General features: G+C 34.5%; 4 protein-coding genes and 1 pseudogene across 8 annotated transcripts; 2 read left to right on the forward strand and 3 right to left on the reverse strand.

Annotated features, from left to right (window-relative positions):
• The first annotated feature begins 1,569 nt into the window (after positions 1-1,569).
• On the forward strand, positions 1,570-2,004 carry LOC121749077. The gene has a single exon (XM_042143690.1). The coding sequence runs from the start codon at positions 1,570-1,572 to the stop codon at positions 2,002-2,004; it is 435 nt and encodes a 144-aa protein (XP_041999624.1).
• A 747-nt stretch (positions 2,005-2,751) lies between these two features.
• LOC121747665 (protein AAR2 homolog) lies at positions 2,752-9,012 on the forward strand. 2 transcript variants are annotated; one of them, XM_042141743.1, is made up of 13 exons: positions 2,752-3,021; positions 3,121-3,203; positions 3,286-3,343; positions 4,267-4,326; positions 4,736-4,865; positions 5,353-5,567; positions 5,642-5,734; positions 5,821-5,892; positions 6,561-6,593; positions 7,497-7,637; positions 7,911-7,967; positions 8,588-8,675; positions 8,745-9,012. In XM_042141743.1, exons 1-12 carry the CDS (start codon positions 2,926-2,928, stop codon positions 8,645-8,647), a joined length of 1,098 nt encoding a protein of 365 aa, XP_041997677.1. In that variant the 5' UTR covers positions 2,752-2,925; the 3' UTR covers positions 8,648-8,675; positions 8,745-9,012. The 2 variants fall into 2 exon arrangements, with proteins under 2 accessions (XP_041997677.1, XP_041997676.1); XM_042141742.1 differs by having other exon boundaries at positions 2,754-3,021; positions 8,580-8,675.
• A 5,456-nt stretch (positions 9,013-14,468) lies between these two features.
• LOC121747666 (heavy metal-associated isoprenylated plant protein 20-like) lies at positions 14,469-15,557 on the reverse strand. 2 transcript variants are annotated; one of them, XM_042141746.1, is made up of 3 exons: positions 15,405-15,557; positions 15,209-15,284; positions 14,469-14,956 (listed from the first exon to the last, which is right to left on the reverse strand). In XM_042141746.1, the coding sequence occupies exons 1-3, from the start codon at positions 15,474-15,476 to the stop codon at positions 14,661-14,663; spliced, it is 444 nt and encodes a 147-aa protein (XP_041997680.1). In that variant the 5' UTR covers positions 15,477-15,557; the 3' UTR covers positions 14,469-14,660. The 2 variants fall into 2 exon arrangements, with proteins under 2 accessions (XP_041997680.1, XP_041997678.1); XM_042141744.1 differs by having other exon boundaries at positions 14,469-14,959.
• Positions 15,558-17,316: 1,759 nt separating this feature from the next.
• Positions 17,317-21,780, reverse strand: LOC121747663. Of its 3 annotated transcripts, none has more exons than XM_042141739.1 (9): positions 21,652-21,780; positions 20,652-20,803; positions 20,507-20,564; positions 20,271-20,405; positions 19,576-20,178; positions 19,361-19,504; positions 19,162-19,290; positions 18,387-18,428; positions 17,317-18,051 (listed from the first exon to the last, which is right to left on the reverse strand). In XM_042141739.1, exons 2-9 carry the CDS (start codon positions 20,786-20,788, stop codon positions 17,437-17,439), a joined length of 1,863 nt encoding a protein of 620 aa, XP_041997673.1. In that variant the 5' UTR covers positions 20,789-20,803; positions 21,652-21,780; the 3' UTR covers positions 17,317-17,436. The 3 variants fall into 3 exon arrangements, with proteins under 3 accessions (XP_041997673.1, XP_041997674.1, XP_041997675.1); XM_042141740.1 differs by having other exon boundaries at positions 20,652-20,769; positions 21,652-21,776; XM_042141741.1 differs by having other exon boundaries at positions 20,652-20,772; positions 21,652-21,769.
• A 1,353-nt stretch (positions 21,781-23,133) lies between these two features.
• LOC121748750 lies at positions 23,134-25,974 on the reverse strand (annotated as a pseudogene).
• Positions 25,975-26,763: the final 789 nt, after the last annotated feature.

Here is a 26,763-nt window from a genome sequence, read left to right on the forward strand (position 1 = left end):
GAAAGAATAAAGACATTTTTGAATGTCTAGATCCCAATATTATAAGTACATGGGATATATTCATATATATGAGTCTTGTGTTGATATATTATGATGTTATAAAATGGGCGAATTTTACATCTCAAATTAACGACTGGTAATGTGTTAGTATTATGTTTATTGTAGACACCAAGGAGTGTGATCTTTTTGTGCAATAAAGAGATTTAGATGCAAATCTCATTAGTCATTCCTTTTTCTTCTATAAATGAACCAACAGACTATTAGTACTCATGCGTAGCGTATTTGAAGCTAATGGGCTGGCTTGAATACAGGTAATTAAACTGGAAGTTAATTTTGGGCTATTATTTATTTTTGTGTTCTCCATTCAAGACCACATAATTTGGTCATTCCGGGCCCAATAATTGGCCAGTGAAATATATGTATTAAATTTATGAATTTATTTAGTTTCCAAATTTATGTCTTAGCATTGAAAAAACTTTGCTTTTAACTACCTCCATATTATTTTCCTACTCCACCATTACACAAGGCGTATGTATGGATAACACAATAACTGAAATTTATACATTTTAAATTGGTAATGGATGATTTGGTGTGCAAGAAAAGTATGAAGGCATTGGATTAATTTAATTTAATAACGTCTCCATCGCCGGGAGGTAAATAACTACCTTTATTTCCCTCTCAATATTTCTTCCCTTGCAAGACCGCATTGCACAGTAGATGCTTTGGAGCCAAACGATGTCGTTCCGCCTCTTCAGCCACGCCTACCTTCCAGGCTACACGTACACCCCACCACACCTAACCTAACTTTTCCACTAATTTAATTTCAATGCTTGACCCAAGTCAACCTCCCAAAACATACGCCTACCTATCTAATCTATGACTGATGACTCGAATTCTTCTGTTATCACTCATGAACCAATAAATCTTCTACTTTACTAATCAGTTTCTCAATTATAAAAAGTTTTTAATAGAAAAGAAAATTCTTGTTTATCGGAAAAGACCAATTTGGACACCCAGGACCAACCATTAATTATAATAGGTTAAAAGATTTTATGTTAGTATGGACGAAATATAAATGTACAATTGATTTCGACAGCACACATAGGAAACTTAACAATGAACCTGCATACGGAGTCTATGTTATGAAAAATATAGTTGGCATACACTTCTTTTCAGGTGTGACACCAATTACATATCTAAATAATCCCTTTAATTGTGTAATTACACAATTGAGGTGCATCACAATTGAGGTGCATCACAATTGAGGGACAAACTCCATCAACTAAGCACATAAATAGATTAGTCCTTGTAAATAACTATAGAACAAATTGAAAAACACATAATAATAATTCTAAAAATTCTGATTCAAGAAAACCCTTCAAACCTAAAAAGTTTCCCATCTTGATGAATAAATTAAACTAGTGGTCCTCTTCATTGACAACCTCAAGTCAATTGTAATTAAGCTCTTTAACTATCACTAAGGACCGATGTTGCTGGCATATCTACCTACAACCAATTCTCTCTCTAAAATACCTTTTTCTTTCATGATTTGCTAGCCAACACAAACACATGGCAAGGCCTTCTCCCAATAGCATGCACCACCAATTCACTACTTTCATACCTTTTGGTTTTTTCATAGCATTAGCTGCGATTTTCTCAGTGTTTTCCGCGGTGATATTTATGTGCGGCGCTCACCATGGGATGATAGCTTCTGTGATGGGGAGAGAGAAGCCGAAGACGAAGACGGAGACGGTGAGGCTGGGCGGCGAAAGCCGGAAGAAGGGAATGGAGAAGGTGAAGAGCAGTTTGAGCAGTAAGGCCCTGCTGATGAGCAAGATGGTTTCATGGAGAAAAGTCGATGACTGCGCTGCGGATGATGAGGAGGAGGAGGACGAGGACGACGTCGTTTGGAAGAAGACGATCATCAAGGGAGACAAGTGCCGGCCTATTGATTTCTCCGGCAAGATTTTGTACGATTCCCATGGAAATCTTCTGCCGGATTAATGAATGCTTTCCGGCGATAATAATCCATTGCTTGTTTTCGTGTGTTGGTGTTGTGTGCTGTTTTTAATTTTTGCTTAATTAGTTTTTGTTTGTAATAATGATCTTTCTTACCCCCAAGAAAAATGGAATTGTGTGTAGAGAAAATCATGATTTATTACGAAATCATTTATTCAGTGTAAAAGTAAGGTTAATTGTTTTGATCTATACCGTATTATATTTCTTTCATCAAAACAAGTAGTAAAAAAAATGATACTCCTCCAATTTTTTCCGCACGTGGAAATTGGAATGCAACGTAATTGGCTGTTGGTGGTTAGGCTGTTGGCTAAGTAATAAGGCGAGAAAATTTAAAATGCGTTGTTCTGTAAAGTGTAAGAATATATAATTAATATTGAAAACCCACGACATTTTGAAAGAATAGGGAGTAATTCTCAAATCCGAGCTTAATCCCTATAATACCCCAAAAATTCCAACTACTTAAATTTTTGGCATTTACTTTATGTTTTAGTATTAATATCTCATGTCTACATTTGTGCTAATTGTTCCTTGGAATAATTTGCACACACTTAGGTAAACAAACTAAATTAAGTCGTAGCAAAATCATATTAATTCATTTATTAAATTTTCAGAGAAAAATGCAATTTTTTAATCAATTTTTTTTCTCCAGTTTCATTTTCATTGGGCACATTAGAAATTAAAATGGGTCAAAAACAGACCGAAATCAATTAATTCCATTCGGTTCGGTCCATGACGTGTATATTGGGTTTGGTCATTGATTCGAACACTTTGAGGGCTAGGTCAGGAGAAGAGTGAAGAGATTTCTGGAATTCGCGGGAAAATAGAGCATTGGGGTTTAGCAAAGTGAAGACGATTGAAAGCCTTGAATTTCGCAGAATAGTGAACAAAGGGTCAATTTGGAGAAGAATGGATGCAGACACGGCTTTAGGATTAGTGAAAAAAGGCGCTACGCTTCTCGCGCTCGACGTCCCTCCCTACACTCTATTCGGTATTGATACCCAGGTAGCCATTCCTCACATTATGTGATGTGTGTGTGTGTGTGTGTGAGTGCGTGTTTTGCATTTCAGCTTTCTACATACTCATTTGTGTGTTTCTCTGCAGATGTTTTCGGTAGGTCCTAATTTTAAGGGTATCAAGATGATTCCTCCCGGTATTCACTATATCTACTATAGCTCTTCTAACAGGTCACTTGTTAACCCTCAAGAAATGTTCTTGAATACTTTCAATGTCATATGATTGCTGTTGAGCTCCTGTTATTTTTTACAGGGAAGGCAGTGATTTTTCTCCGATAATTGGTTTCTTCATCAATGCAAGCTCATCACAGGTGTTTAGCGTAATTATGTTTTTTATTTGCTGCTTATAATGTACATTTAAGAGTCTATGATTGTTGAATTTAACGAAAATATGTAGAACTATATGTTTAGTTCATCTCATTACATCTCAGCTTGTGAAGGCTACTAATAGAGAAGATGCCACTGTTGATTGGAAAATAGGTAGAGAATGCAGAAAAGAGAAAGAACATGATAATAACGATAGAGTAAAGCAGTAAACAAAAGATAAATTCTCCTGTAAAGAACCTCTAAAGAGGCGGATCCTCCGAAAAGGGCCACATCAACATGCTTCACTCAAACTGTATTCTTGTCGATTAATTCGTAGAACATAAGCTCTATATAATAAAGTACCGTCAGACTCCCAACTAAATAAAACTCTTAACTTGAGTCTAATTCTAAAAGGTAAATCTGCAGGAACATAGCCGGGAACCAGGGAACATTGTCTATAAGCTACTTTTGACTTATGATGAGGAATTTGCTGATATTCTGTTGTTAATTATTGGAGGAATAAGGTGCAAAGACACCCTGAATGTTTATTAGGATTTATATATACCCTCCTAAAAAATTTGGGCTCATTGGATGGCTTGTTAACTAACTGATATTTTGCACTATCACCTTCCTAACACTATCTCATGATTGTCTCCAGTCATTTAATTAATCTCACAGCTGGATATCTTATACCCGGGGCCTTTAATGAACTCTGTTGATTGCATGTTACCATATCAAATCATTTCTAAAGTTCTAACTTCAACTCCAAAAAGTTTTTATACATCAGTTGCTAGCCAGAGTGCCACATCTTGAAATCGTAATTCTCCGATGAAATATAAGCTGCTAATACATTTGCCCCCAGAAATCTGTCCTTTGAGGCGACATTGTTCAAGATTAACATTGTGTATCCTTAACATGACTATGGAAGGTGATTGTTCGGAGATGGGATCAAAAGGAAGAGCGGCTAGTCAAAGTTTTAGAGGAAGAGGTGAGTGTTTATGTAACCATATGTTTACATTTTTTCTGATGACTTATACTATGCACATAAAGCTGCACACTGGCATCAAATTCTTACCTAGCTTTCCTTGGATGGCTGGGCTAATTTGCGTGTGTTAATACCCAGCTGTCTCTTATGATAAATAAATGACCAACACATTTTTGGCAAGTGATATCTTTAACTTGCCATGATGGGTACCTTATGTTAATGCATAATGTTTCTTCTGCATGAAAAATGATATTGGAAGCTGAATTGGCTTAGAGATCTATTAAACTCTTGACTCCTAATATCTCATGGGCTTCATGGAATTATATTATGTTGGAAAAAGTCATGCTATCGTTCAGCGATGCTTGCTTATGTCATGATTATGAAGCTTTTCCTAAAATTCTATTTTATACAGGAAGACAGATATTCTGATGCTGTTAAAAGACTGGAATTTGATATGCAGCTCGGACCATATGCATTAAACCAATACGGGGATTGGATACATTTGTCCAACTTCATTACCAAGGATACTGTTGACCGTCTTGGTAGGTATTATAACGTTTTGACGGTGTATCTGCTATGTGTTCTTGCATCTCATGTAGATCCATTTTGCCCTTCTATTGATCTATTCTATAGTGTATATGGCTTGTAATTACTGGAACTAAATAACAATAGGAATTGACCTCATTACATGATAAAATAATTGTTATTGGCATTCACCTTAGTCAAATATACCCATACTAGGAAAAATATCTGCCAGTTTATTGTACTTAAGGTGGGTTCATGACGTGGATAGAGTCCCTCATTAAGTCACGACTTTTGCTGTAGTTAGCTTCTACTATATGATAACTTGGTTAAGACATGATTAGACAAACAAAAGATAAAATCATTGGTCACATTAGCACTGTTAAGATTTGTATACCAAATATCAGATTTCTAATATCAAATGCAGTCATTGGAATTTGTATATATCCCTTCATGCTGATGCATTTGTCTTTTTTCACTCGTTGACTGGGATATACTCTTTTTTAGAACCTATTGGAGGGGATATCACAATTGCGTGTGAATCGGAAATGTTTTCTGGAACATCCATGGAGAAATCTTTGGCTGAGCAGTTAAAGAACAGCAAGTTTTCAGGTCATGAAAAGAAGTCCCCAAAGCAAGGTTGCTACTACACTACTATTCCCCGAGTTGTCAAACAAAAGGGAATCTATGGGGAAGATATCACCAGTTTGAATCTCGACAAGGTATTCAAATTATTACTTTCTGAATTGGTATTTTATGCTATTGCTGACTGTGGGAATTATTCTACTAATTTCAGACGCATCTCCTGGAAACCATATTGATCAAAGAATATGGGGGTGATGAAAATGCACTTCTAGCAGAATTGCAGTTTGCATTCATTGCATTTCTGGTAATAAAAATGTCTTATATCTGAGATTTATTATATGATGTGAAAAATATGTGCTGGCCTGTGCTCATGTGTCATATATTATGCAGATGGGTCAATCTCTTCAAGCATTTGTGCAATGGAAGCTCTTAGTGAGTCTCTTACTTGGCTGTACAGAATCTGTAAGTGCTCATAGATCATCGGATTCCTCGAATGTTTTAATATTTGATTGAGATGCAAATTGTGATCGACAGTATCTGTTAATTATTTCCCCTGTCAAAGTCTTTTGTGATGTGAGTATTGGTTAAATATGAAACTTCACATGCGAACATGCTGTAGTCAGTGGAAATCTAACTAGTTAGACTTGTTTTATGGAAACTGTGATCCTTGAATTTCGTATATCATGCATAAATGTGGAGGTGAGTCTGCAGCCTTCTTATGCCTGTCATTTGTTGCATTAGAATTCATTTTTCGTTTGCCTCCCACATTAGCCAATTAGGAGCTTTATCTATGTCAAATAAGCATAGGTGGAAGGTATGAAATTTCAATCTGGAGTTGGATAATTCTTATGAAACGTGGATTTCATTCACTAAAGGTTGTTTCTCTTGTCTTGTAAATGAATAGAATATGGATATTGTCATACATGTGTAATAATGACCCCTTTGCAATTCATCTTTGCATTTAGTTACAAAAGTTTATTATTTAAAAAGGCATATCACAATGATGTTTATCTTAATGCATATCTGAATGATATTTATCTCAATGCACATGTAATATCTTACATATTCATGCAAACTCTTATCTCTAATTTGTTACCTCTAATCTTTCCATATTTTCTTCTTCCATGTAGCCTCTTCGTTCCAGGAGTTCTCTATTTGCCAAGGTATATTATTCATCCTCTGCGCTCTATTTTATATCCAAGGTGGCAATGTGGTTACTTATTTGCATATCTCATAGGAAGATCCACTGAGAAGTGAGAAGTGAGAACTCTCCTCTCCGTTTTCCTTGTAATATTTTCCCTAAAAGTGATTTTCTTTATTGTCACATCTGCAATCATGTGCATACTGTTCATGCTCTTCTCTATATGATCAAGGAGGGAATGCAGTTGCCTGATATGTGCATCTCAGAGAAAGGTCTACTGAGAACTCTCCTCTTCCTCTGAGTTCTCTTTATACTCTTTTGATGGTGATCTCTTAGTCTCAGTAGACCGTTCTCTCAAGAAAGTAATTGAAAGTAATTTCCTTCTTTGTCACATCTGCAATTATGTATAGATGATTGATAAAAGTTTATCACCTTTAGAGTTGAGTTGCCATATATTTTTCTTCATCACATGACAAAATATAATGCACTTCTTAACCAAGAGGACTTGCAATCCTATGATTTTCAGCTTTATGAGTCAGGCTGTATGTGTTAAGTGGATACAGCATCTACTTGGCATTTGTCTACTTTATGCAATTATCTCCCAAAAAACTACCGACTCCCACACATGGTGCTTGTTGATCAAAGGTCAACTGGATTCTATGGCTGCACTACACTTTTATGATTTTGTTAGTAATTTTGGTTTTGGAAAATAACCAAAAAAGAAAGCCTAAAGAATCGGAGCATTTGATCATGAGTAATAGGTTTAGGAAATGTGATTTTCTACTCTTTGGTGACAGATTCCTTTCCCTCTTTAATTCAGTCTTAAATCTTAATAGAGCATAATTACTTTTGCAACATTAGCATATTTCTCATTTTCTCTTTGTCATTGTCTTTCTGCTGGTTTCTAAGACAACTTCATTCACAGTTTATCAAGGTCATATATTATCAGTTAAAATTTGGGTTTCAAAAGGAACAAAAAGGTACTGGTGATGTGCCACAAGGAGTGTCAGCATTATTGGAAGAGTCTTGGTTATCTTCTGATAGCTTTTTGCACCGGTTATGCAAGGTAATGCTATCAATACAGTCTATTAGAAAAAAATATGTATCCAGATATGATTTTCACCATTTGTGCTTTTTTACTTATAACATGATTTTTTCCCTAGGTTCACTCTTGACATTTTTCTTAACTTTTAGTACCAAACACCAACTTATCCATCCAATTAACTAGAGTTATGCCATCCTTTAAATTATCATGTACCTGAATAGTTTGGAAATTTCTGGTATTCTATTATGAGCACTAGGTCATCAGATGTGCATAAGATCCATTTTTGTATTGCAGGATTTCTTTTCGGTGGTGTTCGAAGCTCCAGTGGTGGATGGGGATCTTCTTACTTGGGTGAGTTATCCTAATACTATTTCTTTTAGTGTCCTGTTTAACAAGATTGTCATTCAGTCTTTTTCTACAATTTGACAGTGAATTTGATTTGTAATTGTTGGCAATTGGTATTATTCATATCCAATAACTAATTTTGTATCAGTATAGAACCTTAGAGATGATAAATGTTTGTATGCTAGGGCACTTCTAGCTCCATTGTCATTTCCTGTTTCGGTTTCATGATCTCAAGTGTTCAAAATTTTAGTCATTCTTTGAAAATTCCCATCTTGGTTCTTATGCGGGAACAGGGATCTGTTAGAATCATCAAGGTTCATTGTAAACTGATACTGTAAAATACAACATGAAGTTTGAGGTATTCTCAGCTCAAAAAATTTAACTGAGCTTAGTTTTGTGTTTCCAAAAGATTAGAGCAGATTAGGTCAGTTATTATCTTAACGTAATTGCCAGCTTAGGCATTTAGCCATCGTCGATTTCTAACTTTGCCATTAAAAAATTCAAATAAACACAAGTGTGGCACTATAGGAGAGTTAGACGGAGCTGTGTTGGTAGAGAGGTTCGACATGCTGCCCTTTTAAGATGGTATTGCTGAATATGTGCTTTTGATTTTGTAAGACGAGAAGGCTGAGGTCACTGCTCGAAGAGACTATAGGATGGAATTTCAAGGAGAATGGTGCAGCTGATGGAATCGACTTTGACGAAGAAGATGAGGTACATGAGCCACTTTTAATCTAATCTCATTACATTATATTTATGCTAATCATTCTTCAAATCTTGCAGTATGCTCCAGTGGTAGTGAATTTGGATGGAGGAGTATTTTAATCTTACTTTTGAGAATGTAGTTGTCTATGAATATACAATAGGCATAGATTGTTGTGTTGTATGTAGTTTCAATCAACCACCAGCCTTACTCTTCAAATTAAACACAAAAAGCTCGTGCATGTTGAGGTTGTGATTTCTTCGTCATGAACTTATTTTCTAATTGAAAATAAGAAATGTATACTGTAATAACAAATTAAATGTACCAAAAGTTGTTATTTTTAGGCAATTAATATTTTCGAAGTATATACGCACTTGAAACTGTTAAAGTGTCTTGAGAAAAATTATGGCCTAATAATATACCGTCTATAATAATAATAATAATTATTATTATTATTAACAATAATAATAATAATAATATCATGTATAGATGTTTTTAATCCCTTTACCAAATCTGTCATATTTAAACACTTGGTGATTGGTATTTGTGTTTCCTAAACCAGATCAATAGTTTCACCATAAGTTATCTTGAAATTTGTTCAAAACAATTTTGTGTACCTTCTCAACTCTTAATTGTTAACTTTTGTGCCCATTGAAAAAGGTTGCCTTTCAATGAAAGCGAATTTAAGCAAACTTTATTCTGTCAAAATTTGATGTTTTCAAACTTTATTTTGTGCTAAAAGGCTTTTGTGGTGCACTAAAGCACGTCGTGTCTATCTTGTAGTTTATGCCAAAGCTATGTCCCGGTAACGCTTGAGGCAAAAGTATGGAGTGATCGCCGGTGTATAGACACGAATAAGGAGCGGCTCCTATTTTTAAAATGGAGGATTTTAATAAACAAAATCACACTAAAAAGGGAGATGAACTTAGCAGATTTGAGATAGGTGAACAAGCATCTTCTTTTCCCGATGTTCGTAACATAAAAATTTTAGGATTAAGTTTGCCTAGTCTAAGATAATTCTAAAATTGGTAATCCCTCAAAAGTTTCTCACCGAGCTGGATCGTAACATTCCCAATCTCTCTTATTATATGTAACCATTTCATAATATGTCATAATGAATCAAAATTTGATTAATTATACTTTATGACGTAATGATGCATTGACTGAAATGTAATTATGGCATAATTTTGAAAATACATAAAATGGAATCCTTTGCCTTTAAAAAATGTTGCAAATATTGAACGAGGCAATATTTTCCACCTTCTAAAGATGGAATTGGATCTTCGAAAAGACTATGCAATATGCCATGTTTGTAGTTTTTTTGACAAAATGAGGGCCACGTAATTTTTAAAAGCTAATTTCTTGTCAAGTACTCCCTTGGTCCTCAATAATTAGTAACTATCTCATGATTAGATTGTGCATACTGCATAGTAAATAAAATGTATTTAGAAGTGTGTGTATTTTGACATAGTGGCAGAGTATTAATGTATAAGACGAAAAATCTTGGATTTGCGTCTACCATATCAATCCAAAAATAGTACTGTACTTATAAGATTGAAATACAATATAGAATATGTGTTGTACTTTTGGGGAGACCTTAAAATAGTAACAATGCTATAATTTATGGGACAATGGAAGTACCATAGTCGTAGCTTTATTGAAATACTACCCCCGTCTAAAAAAATTGACAAACTTATAAACGATACCCGTTTTAATGCGCAATTGGTAAAGTAAAAGAGAAGGGAAAAAAATGGTAGAAGTAGTGTTAGTGGATTGTGGGGTCCACATTTAGAATTATGTGTAGAGTTAGTATTTGTTTAAAATTTTTCATATTTAGAATTGGTCTAATTTTGATGGACACTCCAAAATAGTAAAATTAGTCTATTTTTTGTGGACGGGTGTAGTAGCATGTATATATATTCATCTGACCCTACCGTCAGGGTATATGATAAGACCATTGTTGTAATTGGCCAAATCGTCGTACGGGTGTAAGATCTAATCAACCCTAAACCATATATACTCGATTTATTTTGGATTCATCTTCTCGAGAAATCTACTCAAGTTAGATTAACTGATCAAAAGACTCTTATACTGTTCAAAAAATTGGAATTATTAGCAAAAAATACTAATTAATGTGAAGTGAAATACAAAATTCTTTTTACTTATTTTTATTTAAATTTTCAATGCTTCGAGTAGACAAAAATGAAATCGAAGTGGGTTAAAATGTAATGTACAGAAGAGTTTTTACTATATTATTGTCTCTCTTATTTTATAATTTTTCCACTTTAACTATTTATCATCATTTTTATAAAATGAGGGTAGAAAAGTCAACGAGACTGCTAATGGCGGACGGAGGCAGTAATCAAATATTTATTTATCTATATGTTTATAGACTTATAGTTGTATTTAGTTCGTGCAACTTTGGCCCTCTAGAATCAATTGCGCGGACTTGTAGTTGTATTTAGTTGATTGTTACTTTAGTTCCCATCGGTTTAGGGTGGGCTCAAAGCACAGAATCTAATTCCATAATCACAAATTTAAAGCTACGTATGTGTCTAAATTTTTGAATCTCCATTTCACCAATTTTTGTCTTGATTTGACTATTCCACTCTCTTTCACCTAAGCTTTTAAGATTGATTAGCACTTTTCTCAATATAATCTAGATCTGCGTACATATAATATATACGTAATTCAAGTACTAATGTATTGTTTCCGATTATAATTGCATCCTCGTCCATGCTCTTACCAAAGAACATGAATGTGGGTCTGGACCCACTTTTATTCATTTTTTACTCCTTGCTATTTAGCAAGAGCACAACACCTACATTCATACTAAAGTACTAATGTATTGTTTCCGATTATAATAGCATCCTTATCCATGCTCTTACCAAAGAATATGGATGTCTTTTATTCATTTTTTACTTCTTGCTCTTTGGCAAGAGCACAACACCCACATCCATACTCTTCTGCAAGAACATGCTCAGGGTCCCATCATTCTATTATTCAATTTAAATAAAAACATTTCCACAATATTAAAATGCATTAAAAATACCCAAAATACTATTACTAATTACTAAAAAATTAAAATTTTCATAATGAAAGTCCTAAAAATTAAAAATTTCATAATTAAAGTCCTAAAAATTAAAAATTACATAATTTAAATCCTAAAAATTAAAAATTACAGAATTAAATTCATAAAATTAAAAAAATCCACTACTCGTGGCCGAATTTCGCCCAAATGGATGATGAATGTGTTTATTTATAGATGATTTAGAGAAAAAAAATTAAAAATTTTCAAAAAAAATTCAAAAAAAACAATAATAAAACGGCTATATTTTTGGGAATCAGAATTTTTTTTTTAATTTTTTGGTATTATTTTTTATTTTTTTTAAAAAAAAAGAAAAAAGAAAATGACAACGACCAATAGAAACGCGCCACGTCGCCCTGCTCAGCGGCACGGACGTGCTCGATGCATCGAGCAGAGCCGTGCCGTTGGCAAGAGCACATCGGCGGACAGGAGCGTGCCGTACCAACAGCACGGACGCCGTCCTTCTCCACAAGCACCGATGAGGATGCTCTAAGTCAACCTACTTCAAGTTAATTGGAGGTGAGGCAAGTCAAAAAAATATTTGGATAAGACTTGAAAATTTACTCATTTTATGCTATTATGATTTCGAGAAAATTAAATTAAGTTAACATATAACAAGAGAAACATTTTATTAAACGAATTGACATTTAGCACATAGTATATTGTTTTTTCAAATATATTATAAGACAAAGATTATGGTAATTCCGTAATAATCTAGCCCGAATAAAATTTAATATGTTAAATAAATTAGTCGTAATTTGGTATTTTAGTAATTTTCATAATTACATTTGTAATTCGACCAAAAGATCGAATCCAGAGCATAATTTACCCAAAACCAAAATAATACTTTTCGATCGTCTTATACATTTTCATTCATTAGACTTATATTTTTGTTTTCCAATCTAAATATTAATATTAATATTCAATTGTAGTTAAGCATCCATAAATATAACACAAGTGCGGCGCCTCTTTTTTGTCGCCAGAAATATGTGAAGAAGAACGTAGCTACGAATGTTCAAAATATGTGACTTTCATTTACTAAAATTTATTCTGAAATTCTATTGGAGTTCAGCTTGACAAAGTGGTCAAATGCTTACCTCTTTCGAATTTAGAGTTAGAAAAAGAGAATAATAGTTTCAGGCTCAAAATTGGCATAATATTGTAGATGCATGTTCATCAGTTACCTAAAATCATTTGAAGACAATCATTTGCATGTTCATCAGTTGGGTAGAATAATTTAGAGCCAAATCTAGCTATTGATTGACAGATGTTTACGATAATTATAATTAAAAGTTGTTGCGAATATTAATTATCAAGGTCCCACAAATTCTATATCGCATTGTGTCCAATTTTAATAGGACACTAATAAACTAATGAACTTTTATGATAATTCAGTGATCCCAGATTTATGCTCACTCCATTTATAATGAGACTTTTATTGATAGACAATCTAAGTATTAGATATGAAGTAGTAATTAAATCTGAACTGAAAAATGTATACAACTTTGTTCAAATTTGAATTTTAAAAATCAATTAGGATTAGAATATGCAGTGTATATTTTATAAACTGTACGATATTTTGTATGGGGTTATTTGCAGGGAAATACCCGAAATCCTAATAATCGATCCGAACTAAACCAAAATATAAAATTTGGAAGGGGAGAAGGTGGCAAGAGGGGGAGACGACGATGGTGGTGGTGGGGAATGGGGAGAGGAGACGACGGGTGGTGGAGGAGGGGGCGACATGTGGTACAAAAGATGGAGGGTCGGGGGTGAAGATGAATAGGTTGTGCTCATATGAGAACCCAAATCTTTTTCTAATTAGAAAATAGGTTATATATTGCAGGTAAATTTTTATGCAATCTCTGATATTTCTATTTGAAACGAATTTTATAGTTTGGATTCAGTTATTTTGATATTTCGGGTTGGTTCGGTTCAGATTGGAAAATTTTCAAAATCAAAATCTAATACTTTCTCTAGTTATTTGCATGTAAATTTCAGAAGTTTCAACAATTTTTGATTTTTTAATATATTAGCTTTAAAATCTACATTTATTACTGAACTATTAATTTGATCAAATTTTGCAATTCTTGCTAATATTAATACTAACCTGACTTGTTGATTAATTGATGTAATATAATCGAATGATAATTAAAAGGATGTCGCATTATACTTACCAAAACCATGTCGTTTTGGCTTAAATCACCGAGCCAAAGGGCCTAACCATGCATTTTTAAAGTTGAGAACTTTTATATGCGACGAGACCAGTATAAAAACACTGAAACAATGGGGAAAAAACACTAGCTAAAAGGTTGAATTCCATAAAAAATCTGGAAAAAAAAAACTTGACCTTTTGAAAGTTGCAAATATAGTCTTGGTCTACATTTTTCGGCTCAAAATTCTAACATAAAAATGTAGGCGTCTTGGCTACATTTTCCAACTTTTTAAAAGATCGTTCTTTTTGTTCTTTCTTTTCCTTGTCGAGATTTTGAAAGTAAGACTATTTTTATTTGTAACTGGAAAGGAATTGTTAAAATTAAGTACAGGAAATCCACTGCCAAGTAGTAAAATTTAACAAAGGAATCCACCTTAAGTGTGTGCAACAAGTAGCCTCAAAAGCTAATTCAACTATACCTAAAAGTTGTTCCCTCTCCCAACAAAAGAAACAAATAAAGAAAAAGAAACAACCAAGAAAACAACAAGTGAGACTGTTAACTAAGCCATAAACATAGAACTTGGTTTCATTTCATATATGCCTCAAATACTTATTATTCTCACTCATCATCTTACGTTTATAAGTCAAAATAGCCTATTTCCAAAAGAGGAAAACCCTCATACCACAAGGCAGAGGAACACCTATATATAATAACTAATGAAAAATATAGTATAAATACTAATTAATACTTAATTACATTATAGAGCAAGCATTAGGGTTGTCTTCACTGAAGAGATATGTCATGGCTTCTTCAGTTGCATTAGGCACAGGAGCGGCCGCAGCCTGAACGTTCCGTACGAAGCCAGCTGGCGCCTTTTTGTCGTAAACTTGAGCGACATGAGGGTTCTGAACAAAGTTGTATGGAATGAAAGGCCAGAATTCAGCTTTCTTTCCTGTGTTATTCACTCTCTTCAAAACTTTGTTGGGATCAACATAGCCATTCACTGTCACACGGCTTAGCTTTCGGTTTATGTCGATGGATTTCACTCCTGCTATATCAATGATCAAGTCATTAAGAAGATTGCATGGACATAAAATCTGGTCGAATTCGGGCTTTTTAGTGAAATCAAATGAAAATCACAAGTACTATGACAAGTTTTTAAGTTGAAGCTGTGCTACATTTTTGGAACTCTTTCAATTTGATAAAAAAAAAATAGTTGTAGAAAGATGAGCATACTAGGAAGAGAAAAGGGTTTAGAGGAATTAATGGAAAAAAAAAGAGGTAAATTAAGATTGTGCACCTTTGATGTGTTTGATGGCATTCTTTACTCTTCTCTCACATCCATCACAGTCCATTTTCACTCTGATCTCAACCGTCTGCAACACAAGTCCATGCATAAGAAATTATGAAGAAACACAATTTTGAATAGTAGTGTGTGTGAGAAGAAAAGGAGGTAGCAATGTGGATGATGATATATGATGATGATTAAGAGGTACCTGCATTGATTTCCTTTTGTTTCTGGTTTTGGTGGAAGTGCACAACCTCAAGAGATAGTTGAGAGCACCCATATTTTGCTACTTCTCCCCACAAGTCAATGAAGAAGACATCATATTGTGTTTTATTCTATTATATAGACCTCAATATATATAAAGTGGGAATATATAGGAAAATAAGGTGTAATTGTTAATTTTTAAATAGTATAAAGGTCTCTCTTTGTCAAAAAAGTTATGTTTTGAAGCCTTATAAGGGGAAAGGAGGTTTTGTTTTGTACCACATTTTGTGGAAAAAAGATATGGAGAGTGTCAAGTGAATAAATAATTTTCTTATAATTTGTCACATGTAAAAAGATGAGGTTTTACCAAACTAATTAACACAACTTGCCTTACATGAAGCTTCTGAGAAATTAATATTTTAATTTATTCTTTATATTTTTAAATTTTATTTCTCAAGAAGATCAACAATATTCTCCATCTATCCCTGGCGTATTAACTCAAACCTTCAACCTATTAATCGAATGAAAACGTCTTATCAACTAATTAAGTTGTACTTTATCGTCTTCGTTTGTTCATTATATTTCCCATGTTAATAAATTACTATGTTCCACTTTCTGAAAATAAAATCTAACAAGAATGGTTATGAATAAAAAAATTCCACTTGGGCATGGACCAAAAATACATAGAAATTTTTTAATTGATATGATTGGCAAATTGATATATTAAATTTCTCATCTCGGTGAAAAATAGCTTCTGGGTTCTATTATTTGTTGATGGTGATAGGCTAATTAGGAAATATTTGTATATTTGAAAAGTGTATAAGTGTTAGGTTTCAATGGGTGCGGACCAGTTTTATATTGATATATATTGCAAAATGCCCCAATAATTGTTCTTGTTCCTTGATTCTGTCCGCAACGGAGTACTACTTTTGTTTGGTTCTTTTCTTCTTTTTATCTTCCTTCCTCTTTTCATTTCTAATTGATTAGTGCGTGTATATGGCTGTGTTGCTAATCAAATTGAAACATTGCTCTTAAATGAACATTCTCATTGATTGACATACTATAAAAAACAAATTAACAAATATAGTCATCCATATCTATCTAGTATCTTTCAATAGGTTTATCACCGTGAAAATTTTATTTTTCATTAGTCAACTTTACAGTACATTGGATAGGATCTTCTGCCCCAAAATTATTGGTGTACAATAAAGTCTGCTTCTACTATTTGGAGTATAAAATTTATTACCAAAATAAAAAAAAAGGTACTTTCATTATTAGTATAATGTAATGAACCGTAGGTTACTATTAATTATAAAGAATATGATAGTGGGCACAAAGATGAGGGAGGTTACCGCAGGTTACTGTATTCTCGTTACATTATCGCAATTCGCAAGAGCCAAGAAGAATATGATAGTTTCTGTAGTTGATTTTATGTTGTAGTAGTATTATTTCTTTGGTGTTAATTTATTGATTTTTTTATGTCTGGTGTGTTTGCGCATTCACAAATGTACAGGTGCGCAAATGTTTTCGGTCAAGTGTGTGCGTAGATAATCCTATTTTGCATTTTTTTTTAAAAAAAAAACCCTACTTTTGCATTATTTAGTCTTGTATTCACGGTTATATACATTTTTTAACAGATATACATCGATTTTGAATAATTAATTTATTTATTAGTTGTTGTAAGTTGAGCATCCCCAAGCATTTACACTAAATTCAAACACATTTTAATATAAATATCACATTAAATAGTAACTTTACTCCTATTTACACTAAACTCAAACTTAAAAGAATATTATTGTATATTGTGCTTTTTTACTCACAAAATTTTAGAAAATATTTGATTTTATTTTAGTGTAAATCTAAAAATAGGCATTTTTTTCTCAAACCAAAAAATGAAATTGATTTTAGAATAGCACTGAAGCTAATTACTTAGAATACCATTGGCCTGGTAAAAATTGAACTACATATACAAGAGAAGAAACAAATATTACAACATAAAAAAACTAGATACATTTTGAGAGAGAGATTAATGAAGGTCAATCAGCTCCTATATCAGTTGAGTTCCATATACACATTTCAAGGTCTAGCTGGCCAGTTGCGTTTAAAAAACCGAAAGGAACCAAGAGAAAATCCACAGGTGGTGATCCTTCAACCCTACCTGGAAAATTGTTTGTGTATGACTTCAGTCTGAGACAACTATTTCCTCTTTCAGATACAATATCATACAGATACTGCTCCTTCGATGAGCTCGGGCTTATGCAAGTTATCATCACCGTATGCCCAATACTCTCCGTTCCTTTATTCAGAAGGAAAAGAATGCCATCTTTCTCGGCTTGAAGCACGAGGAATGTTTCATTCTTGTTTAAGGTGACTGGTAAAGGGCAGTTATACTGGAACCGTCTTCCCGAGTCCCAGTGGTTACTACTAAAATGTTCCGACAATTGTGCAGACGAGCCAACAAAATGGCACTTCTGAAGGGGGCAAGCACACGGTGAACTGATGCAGACTTCTTCGTGCTCTCTTCTCTTGTTGTAATCGACAATTTCAGCACAACCATACTGAGCATTTCGACAGGGTGCTCTGACAGGATCGTCAATTTCAATATCCACGCACACGGTGTTGCCTTCATCACCATTTATGGGCATATTTTCCTGAAATAACAGAGCAGTAAACCCCTGTTCATTCCATGACATTATTCAACATATAGAAAGATATTTCCAACGATGATTAAGATGTGTCTACAGAAGAGAATGGTATAATAAAATATTCTTAGGAAGGTCAGTGTAAAGAGACCTTAGGGTAAACTAAAAGGGAACTTTAAGGTTAAAGCATTTATCAGATATTGTGAACTGTTGGCAAGAAAATAATTTTCAACCAACAGCAAAACCAATGAAAAATCACCATTAATATCTGGTAGTGTGAAATAATGAGAGAGAGAGAGAGAGAGAGAAAATATCTAATAATTTATCATGGAATCATCATTTACCTCTATAGTGATCATGCCCCCATTAACTTGATCTTCTCCAGCCTGTATGTGAAAACCATAGCTTAAATTGGGAACGTTAATTCGTGCATAATCAAGAATACTGCGCTTAAAGATATCTAGCATGGAAAAGTATTTCCAGAATATTGCCTCATTCTGAACAAAAACAGATAGAGAGATAATGTAAAAGATAAGTTCGATGACCATCACCTATTTTGTGACATGAACTCAATGAATCAGTTGCAAATTTACACATAATCAAGTAGGATATAATAGGAGGAACTCTACGGCAGATAAGAAGTGAGTTGTAAGCCAATGAAAAGCTTGAGAATAAGAGAATGAGGTAGCATTTGCCAAGCAGAACATAAAAAGGAAGCAAGAAAAAGATGAAACAAAGAAAGTGTGTGTGTGTGTGTGTGTGTGAGAGAGAGAGAGAGTTGCATAAAATCTTGTGCTGCCCAAGGAAGGGGTCATCTTCCTTGGGACGGTGGGAGTAAAAGGGTACACCTGGAAATTTCAATATGTAATTTACTTTGTGAAAATAATGCAATCGCAGACTTTGGTGGACCAGATAATGGTAGTTCTTATGGGATCAGAAAGTGCTGGAAGCAGCACCAGGTCAACAATAGATTATAGAAGAGTGAACCAAAGATGCAAGAACAACATGCCCTTCTCATAGTTAGACAAGCAACAAAATCATGGGTAAATTTGAAACACATGAATAATCACAAGAAGAATCAATACAGTAAAAGATGAAATTCATCTTCAGAATAATTACCTGATAGCCAACCTGCTCAAGTAGAGAATAATTTTCAGCATCGGGTGCCATTACTCCTAAATTACTGCTGTCTAATTGGGTCCTATATCCCAGCATTCCCATCCCGAGTCCTCTTTCCTTGCAAACCACCTACAAGAAAACATTTAAAACCAGATTCGACAGTACTACAATAAATGCATATGGGTTACATAAAGCATACCTCTCCACATCCGTAACCACCAAGTTCTCTCTCTTGCTTTTCTCTTTCACTAATTTCTTCTTCACCCCAAGAAGATAGGCATGGAAATAGAGCAGGAGATAGTTCAAATGGTTCTCCAACAGCAACACTCTCGTAATAAAAAAGCTGCAAAAGAACCAAATGGTTGGAAACAAAAAGTAATGTATTCAAAAATGAAAAGATTTATTGAGTCTCACCTGGAGAAACAGAAGACAGCCGCCAACCGCACGTTGTTTCCCTTGACGATAGCGAGCTACTTCTCTAACTAGCCGATCAAGTAAAAATTTCCCCCAGTTATATTGGTGAACAGTGTCCATGTTTGTAAGGAAATGGAGAAACGAAGGACTAACATCCAGCCTTGCCGTGGGGCATATTAGAGTGCCTAACACATAAAGGAGAAAAGACCTCTTAAAATCCTCCCCAGCTTCTGGGACCGCCAACCTTTCTTCCAGGAGTCGGACAGAAATCCCATGATTTGTAGCATTGTACTTCTTGCGCAATTCAGCAATCAGCTCATCAGGTCCGGAGTTAACCACATCTTTCCCACTCGAGGCCAATCCCATCACCAATTCAACATCTCGAGGAGTTAAAGGTATGCGCTCACCACATATTTCCAAGCTGCGCCGGACAGTATTAAACTTCTCCAATAACCAAAGACACAGGCTGCGTCGCAGAGTTCGGCATCGGAGGTTGAGGATACTACCAAATCCCATGCTCTTTACAGCAGCTTTTTGGTCAGGTGTGAGCTGTTGCAACACATTTAATAGCCGACCAGGAGAGCATCTGGTAACAAGTTTGGTCTGCAGCACAAGGGTCACCATTTAGGTAAATATTACGAAGATCCAATGTCACATCAACATCTAAACATAAATTTTGGAAAACTTGTGAATACTTGTCTTCTTGGCTTGGGAATACGTGCCGGGGTAGTGCTCAAGTATTTATCCCATACTTCACGGGCACGATTAGTGTATTTTGACTTCTCTTCTGGACTCATCAATTTCCAAGCATCTGATGCAGCTTTTGTGGCCTAAAAAAGATTGACCATAAGTACACTTCTTTTTATCCCCATTCAAACCCAATCTTGCGAGCAGATAATGTTGTATCAACACTATAACGACATAGACATACCACTTTCAAGCCCGAGGATTCTGGATGGGATGCAGTGTACTCCTTAATAAATTCACGGCTAAGTGAAAAAATGGCAGGAATCAGCTATATGGATTTCTACATGGGAAACAAAAGTTTGAGGGAAACCATTAATTGAATGTAGTACCTAAAATGCACCCAAGAACATGCAGGGCGTGATGTTCCATCTTGCTTCTTCTTCTTCTTTGGCCGACTGATTTCCGACTCACTATGCTCTTGTTCATTAGTCATGAGCACCATCATATCTTCTTCACATGGAACCATAATTTAGAATAGCACCTTCACCATCATTTAACTCACACTTGAATGAATAACTAGTGAAACTTATAGAACTAATTACTAAATCCATGACAGCAATTCATTTCCAAAGAAAGAAAGAAAGAATGAAAGAACAAAAATAACATAGCAGCACTTGACATTCTGAACCAAAAACTGATAAAAGGACACATTTTCATGCCATTCACAAACAAGTTTCCTCCGTATCAACAAAAAATCCACATCATATCTAAAAAACCTAGAAACTATCATCCAAAATATGGCATCTGTTAAATTTTATGAAAAAAATCCATATGAGTATAGACAACAGTTATCTATCAACATGGCCAGAAACCCACTAGGTCCACTTGGTTTATGTACACAACACACAGCAGAAGAAACTACCTGATCATCAGTCTAACTTCAGCTATTCTAGGACGCACGGGTTACTCAGGAATCAGACAAGCAGAGAATCCTAACATCATCTCACACGTGATACTACTATTGAGCTATTAACTGAGTAATGGTTTAGTCAAACCCAAGCATCTCTTGACACAATAAAAAAAAAGGATCAAAACTCAACCTCCTTTTTGATAAAGAGCCAGTTCTTATGAGGCAAATTGCAGGCTTCGCACACAATTAATGGTAAAATCACTCCGCCTAGATTGCACAAAATGAATTCATATAACGCAATAATTTTCTAAAAATGAATTCATATAACGCAATAATTTTCTAAAAATGAAATCCAACATTTTAACAGAAGTGCAAACTGCAAACAGCGATCAATAGACCTATGAAATTGTGAAATGCAACGCATGCAATCTGCAAAGAAACCGTAATCAGGTTTTCAGCAATAAGGAATCAGCGCGTACCGACGGAAGCTCCACCTGCTCCGTCTGCACGGCGGTTTCTCGTCTCCACTATTTCCTTTTTTTTCTTTTCCCCTTTTTTGCTCCTCTTTTTTTCCTCACATCACTGCATCATTTTTTCTTATTTTGTGGCTTTTTCTGAGAAAGTGGGCCTGTTAATTTTTTTAGCATTTGGGCCTTCTATTAGAATTTAGCAAATAATTATATTTAAAAATATAATATTTTTAAGGGATACACCATTTTATACTACTAAAATCTACGTATAAACGGGGAGTGATCAATTGTCAACTCATCATTTAATTGCTAACTACAACTAATTTAAGACCATAGTATTTTCGAAAACTTGTGGTCTACAATTTTCCAAGTGTAATTTTCGTTTTTATTAATTAAATCAAAAAAGATAAAAAAAACTACTAAATTAGGGTTTTGGATGAAAATGTTAATATAGTGTTTCGAAAATATAAACGCAATGCTTTGAGAATGTCAACACAATGCTTTGAGAATGTTAATGCATTGCTTATATTGATATTCTATATGTATTATATTGACATATTTTATATATCATGTTGACATTTGTTGCTATACGAAAAAATTGAAATTTTTTGAAATTTTTTTCAAATTTTGACATCGGAACATATGCAAGTGAGATCTCGAGAAAATAATTTGATACATGTCGTGCGAAAAAATAATTTAAATCGAGAAAGTAATATGCGTTTTAATGTTATGGGATATTTTTCAAAAGTTAGTTATAACTAATTTGTTGTAAATTGACCTTTATACCCTTGTTGACCTTTTTAATTGATATTACGAGGCTAATGATTTAGGCCTTTAATTTTAATGACTATTATTTAGTTATAGTTAGCTATTAAGTATTGAGTTAGCAATATAACACTCCCAGTAAGTAAACTACTAACTCAAAATTTTAATTTATTCATTGAAGAGAAAATGCGTTTTGAGCTGTTTTTTATTATTAAATAGCTTTCCTTATTCTTTTCTCTTCTTTTCTTTTGGAATTGTACACTTTTGTTAAGCTTGTATTTATAAATGTGGCAGATGCAATTAGGGATATGTTCAGGCTCTCGAATAATTAAGGCATCTGTATAATTTTATTTATTCATTTTCCCAATCATACTAATTAAATATAACCTTATTGCGAATAAATTCGTGTAAATCTAAAACTATTTAGGGGCCTACTTTAACGAAGCTAACAAATAATTAGTAAGGCATCATATGTTTTTAATAATTTATTCGACATATGATGTCGTTAATCTTTTTTCACTTCATCGTTAAGTTGTTTTCATGTTCTAATGTTGTAATCAAATTTACAAAGAGAGTTACAAAGTACTAGAATCTTATTAGCTATTTCTGTGACCCTATATAGAGTTAATTTTTTTCAGTCCCAACTGAAAATTGTTGTTTAGATCATTCCAGTTAATATACTATTGAAATTCAATAACATCGGTAAATAAGTAAACTGATTCAAACTTTATTGGTAAACTGCCTCAAACTTTATTGGTAAACTGCCTCAAACTTATGCAAGTCTAATCTTAACTCTAATACATGATACTATCTTATAACTTTTGTAAGTAACCCTTACACCAATCTATTTGTTATACGAACCCACTAAACTAACTAGTACAGCTGGTTCATATATATTTAAAAAAAAAACTAATTTAAAAGTACTAATAAACAGTACTCCATTATTTTGGAGCATTATCTGGAAAAGAATAAAATGTTTATCTCTATATAGAAAAATACCAATATGAAGAGGCATTCTAATTTATGGGTTGTAAAAATGGAGGTAACAGAATCAGCATCGCTACTCTCGCTGTCGCTGCTGCTGCTACTCCTGCTGCCGCTTCCGCTCCCGCTTCCACTGCCACTGCCACTGCCGCTGCTATCACTCCCACTACTGCTACTGGAGCTCGAAGTCTGGCCTTCTCTTGCTTCTGCATTGACCTGTGCTCCGAGTGCTTCGGCAGCATTTGGTCCCTTATCAGCTCCGTCATCGCTTATATCAATATCAACAATATCCTCATCTGTACCATCATCTTCATCCACATTCATTATATCAAGATCTTCTTCATCTTGGTCATCAATCTTCAACTCCGGTGACAGGTTTGATGAGTCTGGCTGTGCTACATGGATTTGAACTGCCTTTTGCCGGTCCAGGTTTTGCATCTGATTTGAAGAAAAATTAGTTCGCCAATATGTTACGCATGACTCGAATACTGGCACTATGCAAGGCATCCCACCCACAAGGACCAACAAAAAATTATATTTGATGCAAGTCAACTTGTATTTGCTATATATTCAGTTGACCCAACGTAACCAAGACAAACAACTATCCCCAAATGCTATCAACTAAATCTAATATGAATTTTATAATGATTTCTTTCTAAACTAACCAAAGAAACAAATCGACTCCACTACCCTCTCTCTCCCCCTTACCCCTTATTCGAGCTTCCCTCTCATACCCGAAAAAAGAAATACTCCCTCCGTCCTGGCTAAGAAAACACAATTCTTGGCCGGCACGGGATTTTAAGAGTTATTGGTTAAAGTGTTTAATTGGAGAGAGAAAATGTGGGTGTAAGTATTAAAATAGAGAGAGAATGAAAGATGAATATTTTAATATGAGTAAGAAAAAGTGGTTGGGTATATTAATTGGAGAGAAAAAGTTTCCAAAAAAAAAAATGTGGCATCTTAGTTGGGACAAACTAAAAAGGAAAACGTGTCATCTTAAACGGGACGGAGGGAGTAGGTCAAATAGAAACTGGCATACAAAGCTGAATTCTATACTTCTGACAATACTGTCAAATCAAACGAGGTGAAACTAGAGTAAAGTATACAATTAAAAAGCCTAAGATACGTATCACTATCATTATCAATAATTTTCTTTTTTCACAGATAAAGAACACATATTTCACCATTTCTCACTGTAAGTTCTTTTCCCCTATGACAAACTTTAACCATGAGTCTGACTAAATGGAAACGCCTACGGTTAGCATACATACCCGAGCATTTGAAGTTTCCAATCTCAATTCGTTCAACTTCAACCTGCAAAAGTTAATGGGATGAGGAAAAGATCAGTTACTTAGTCCAATGGCATGATACAAGATATCACACAATTCAAGATATTTGCTATACACTACAAGATATCACACCAAATCAACATACTTGCTATACAATCTTTATACAAGTTTTATGTGTATAAATCATCTGAATATGGATAAAAACCAATCATGCACCTAAAGGTTCAGAAAATGTGCAGGTCATGTTTAGTACTACTAAGTAATAAATAAACCCCTGAACCACAACATAATATCATAACTACATTCACAGCTACAAAATCAGCCAAACTGAATCATCTTTGGAGCTATTATGTGTGCAACAATCAGCCAATTTCTTAAGAGAAAGCCATTTTAAAAATAAAGCTTAATTGAAACTTTGACTCTCTAAAAAGATCGAGAAGACATCGATGCAGTTGAATATAAAGAACTTACAGGCAGAGCAGGATACGGGTCCTTGTTCAAAGGCTGAAATGGCTGATACTTAATCCCTCTTGCAATCAGTGGTGAACTTGCATCAGCCACTCCAAGTCTCCAACTGATGCAACTCCTGGCCCTGCAGATTCACCCATCTTCCGATTATGCCTCAATCGCTTCACAGCACAGTGCACCCGCTCCAATCTAAATGGCTCTCCATCAAAGAAAAGAACAGCATCATTATCCTTGCAATCTTCACTAGTGCCCTCGAAGGTTACCTTAGGCTTCCCAGGTTGTATATTCTGAAACTCCACGGAGACTTTATTATCCTTGTTCTTATGCAGGGTGCCCCGCTGATTCTTATCGATTGATGCTGGCTTGAACTCATCTGACAAAGGACGAGACAATCCAAATCAGGTGCATAGCTCCTAGCATTGAACTCTCAGAAAACACATTTTGTTGCAGTAATAGTCTAAGCAATCATAACTCTTGAAAGTAAAGAAAGAGAATACAAATGACCATATTTTAGAACAGTGACTAGAAAGAAAAATCCCTTCAGAGTTAGACAGTGAATAGAAAGAAAAATCCCTTCAGAGTTCAAACCGAAGAGAACTAGAGAAGAGACTAGGAGTTTACCACAAGTTACTAGGTAATTTTAGAACATTAAATATTTAAGAAAATTAAGCATCCATGTGAAGAGAATGAAAGAAGAATAGTAGTAGCAATACTTACAGCGAAAGGTGCAGAATTTTGAGGGATTGTGATCGTGGAAGGAGGAGCCTAGGGTTAGGTTGTACCACTGATCAGCTTGGGGTGCAGTGCTCGGTTCACTCGAATGGTTTCATCCCAGCCATTCTATATTATATTTTGTAGCGCAATGTCTGACCAAATATACGTTATTGAACGCAAATGATTCTGAAGTGGTCGGAATTGACCGATGGAGATCTTCAACAATTCATGGCTTTGCCATAATCTAACTTCCTGCTGCGTGAAGAAAAGGGTAAAGTTACTGAACCAAAATCATTACATGATTCCAGAAAGTAACTTTCAGTTTCGTTAAGATCAACAACAACAGAATTCGCAATACAAAACATTGTTAACTAAAATTCAGCATCATCTAGAGACAAACTTTTTCTGCTGTTACCTTTGGCATTAACTGTAATTTTATATATCCAAGGTATTCAAGCATCCGATAAAAGCAGCTCATTCCTGAGTAGCAGAACAAACGACATAAACTATTTGGCAAATAATTCAACTTTGTCATTCATAACGAAACGTAGCTTCCTTATCCAAATGCAGTCACTCTACCATCAATAGGCCTAACACCATCTAACACTAGTGTACTGCACAATCAATACTTTTTTCCCTACAACAGTTGGATCGATCCAAGGAAGAAAACATTCTGTTAAAGGACTCGGAAAACTTCAGTCAATTTGGTACTCCCCTAGAAAATCAATCAAATTCTTCATGGAAAACTTAACAGGATTCACAACAAGACTGATGATAGTACCGATTGAGTTTATACACATTATATAGCATGTATAATTTCAAATCATATATCGTTTATGAAACACAGTGAGGCAAAGCAATTTCTCTAAACTAAAGCCAACAATCGGCAGGCATAAAAGAA

This window comes from Salvia splendens, chromosome 9, assembly GCF_004379255.2.
Source record: "Salvia splendens isolate huo1 chromosome 9, SspV2, whole genome shotgun sequence".
Taxonomy (NCBI): Eukaryota; Viridiplantae; Streptophyta; class Magnoliopsida; order Lamiales; family Lamiaceae; genus Salvia; species Salvia splendens.

Coding starts and splice junctions, on each gene's coding strand:
- LOC121747665 (XM_042141742.1), top strand. CDS start 2,926: ATGGATGCAGACACGGCTTTAGGATTAGTGAAAAAAGGCGCTACGCTT. Junction 3,344..4,266: donor TCAATGCAAGCTCATCACAG/GTGTTTAGCGTA, acceptor TGACTATGGAAG/GTGATTGTTCGGAGATGGGA. Junction 4,327..4,735: donor TCAAAGTTTTAGAGGAAGAG/GTGAGTGTTTAT, acceptor TATTTTATACAG/GAAGACAGATATTCTGATGC.
- LOC121747666 (XM_042141744.1), bottom strand. CDS start 15,476: ATGGGTGCTCTCAACTATCTCTTGAGGTTGTGCACTTCCACCAAAACC. Junction 15,285..15,404: donor ACAAAAGGAAATCAATGCAG/GTACCTCTTAAT, acceptor CTTGTGTTGCAG/ACGGTTGAGATCAGAGTGAA. Junction 14,960..15,208: donor TGCCATCAAACACATCAAAG/GTGCACAATCTT, acceptor TCATTGATATAG/CAGGAGTGAAATCCATCGAC.
- LOC121747663 (XM_042141739.1), bottom strand. CDS start 20,788: ATGGTTCCATGTGAAGAAGATATGATGGTGCTCATGACTAATGAACAA. Junction 20,406..20,506: donor AATCCTCGGGCTTGAAAGTG/GTATGTCTATGT, acceptor AATCTTTTTTAG/GCCACAAAAGCTGCATCAGA. Junction 19,505..19,575: donor GCTGTCTTCTGTTTCTCCAG/GTGAGACTCAAT, acceptor GTTCTTTTGCAG/CTTTTTTATTACGAGAGTGT.
- LOC121749077 (XM_042143690.1), top strand. CDS start 1,570: ATGGCAAGGCCTTCTCCCAATAGCATGCACCACCAATTCACTACTTTC.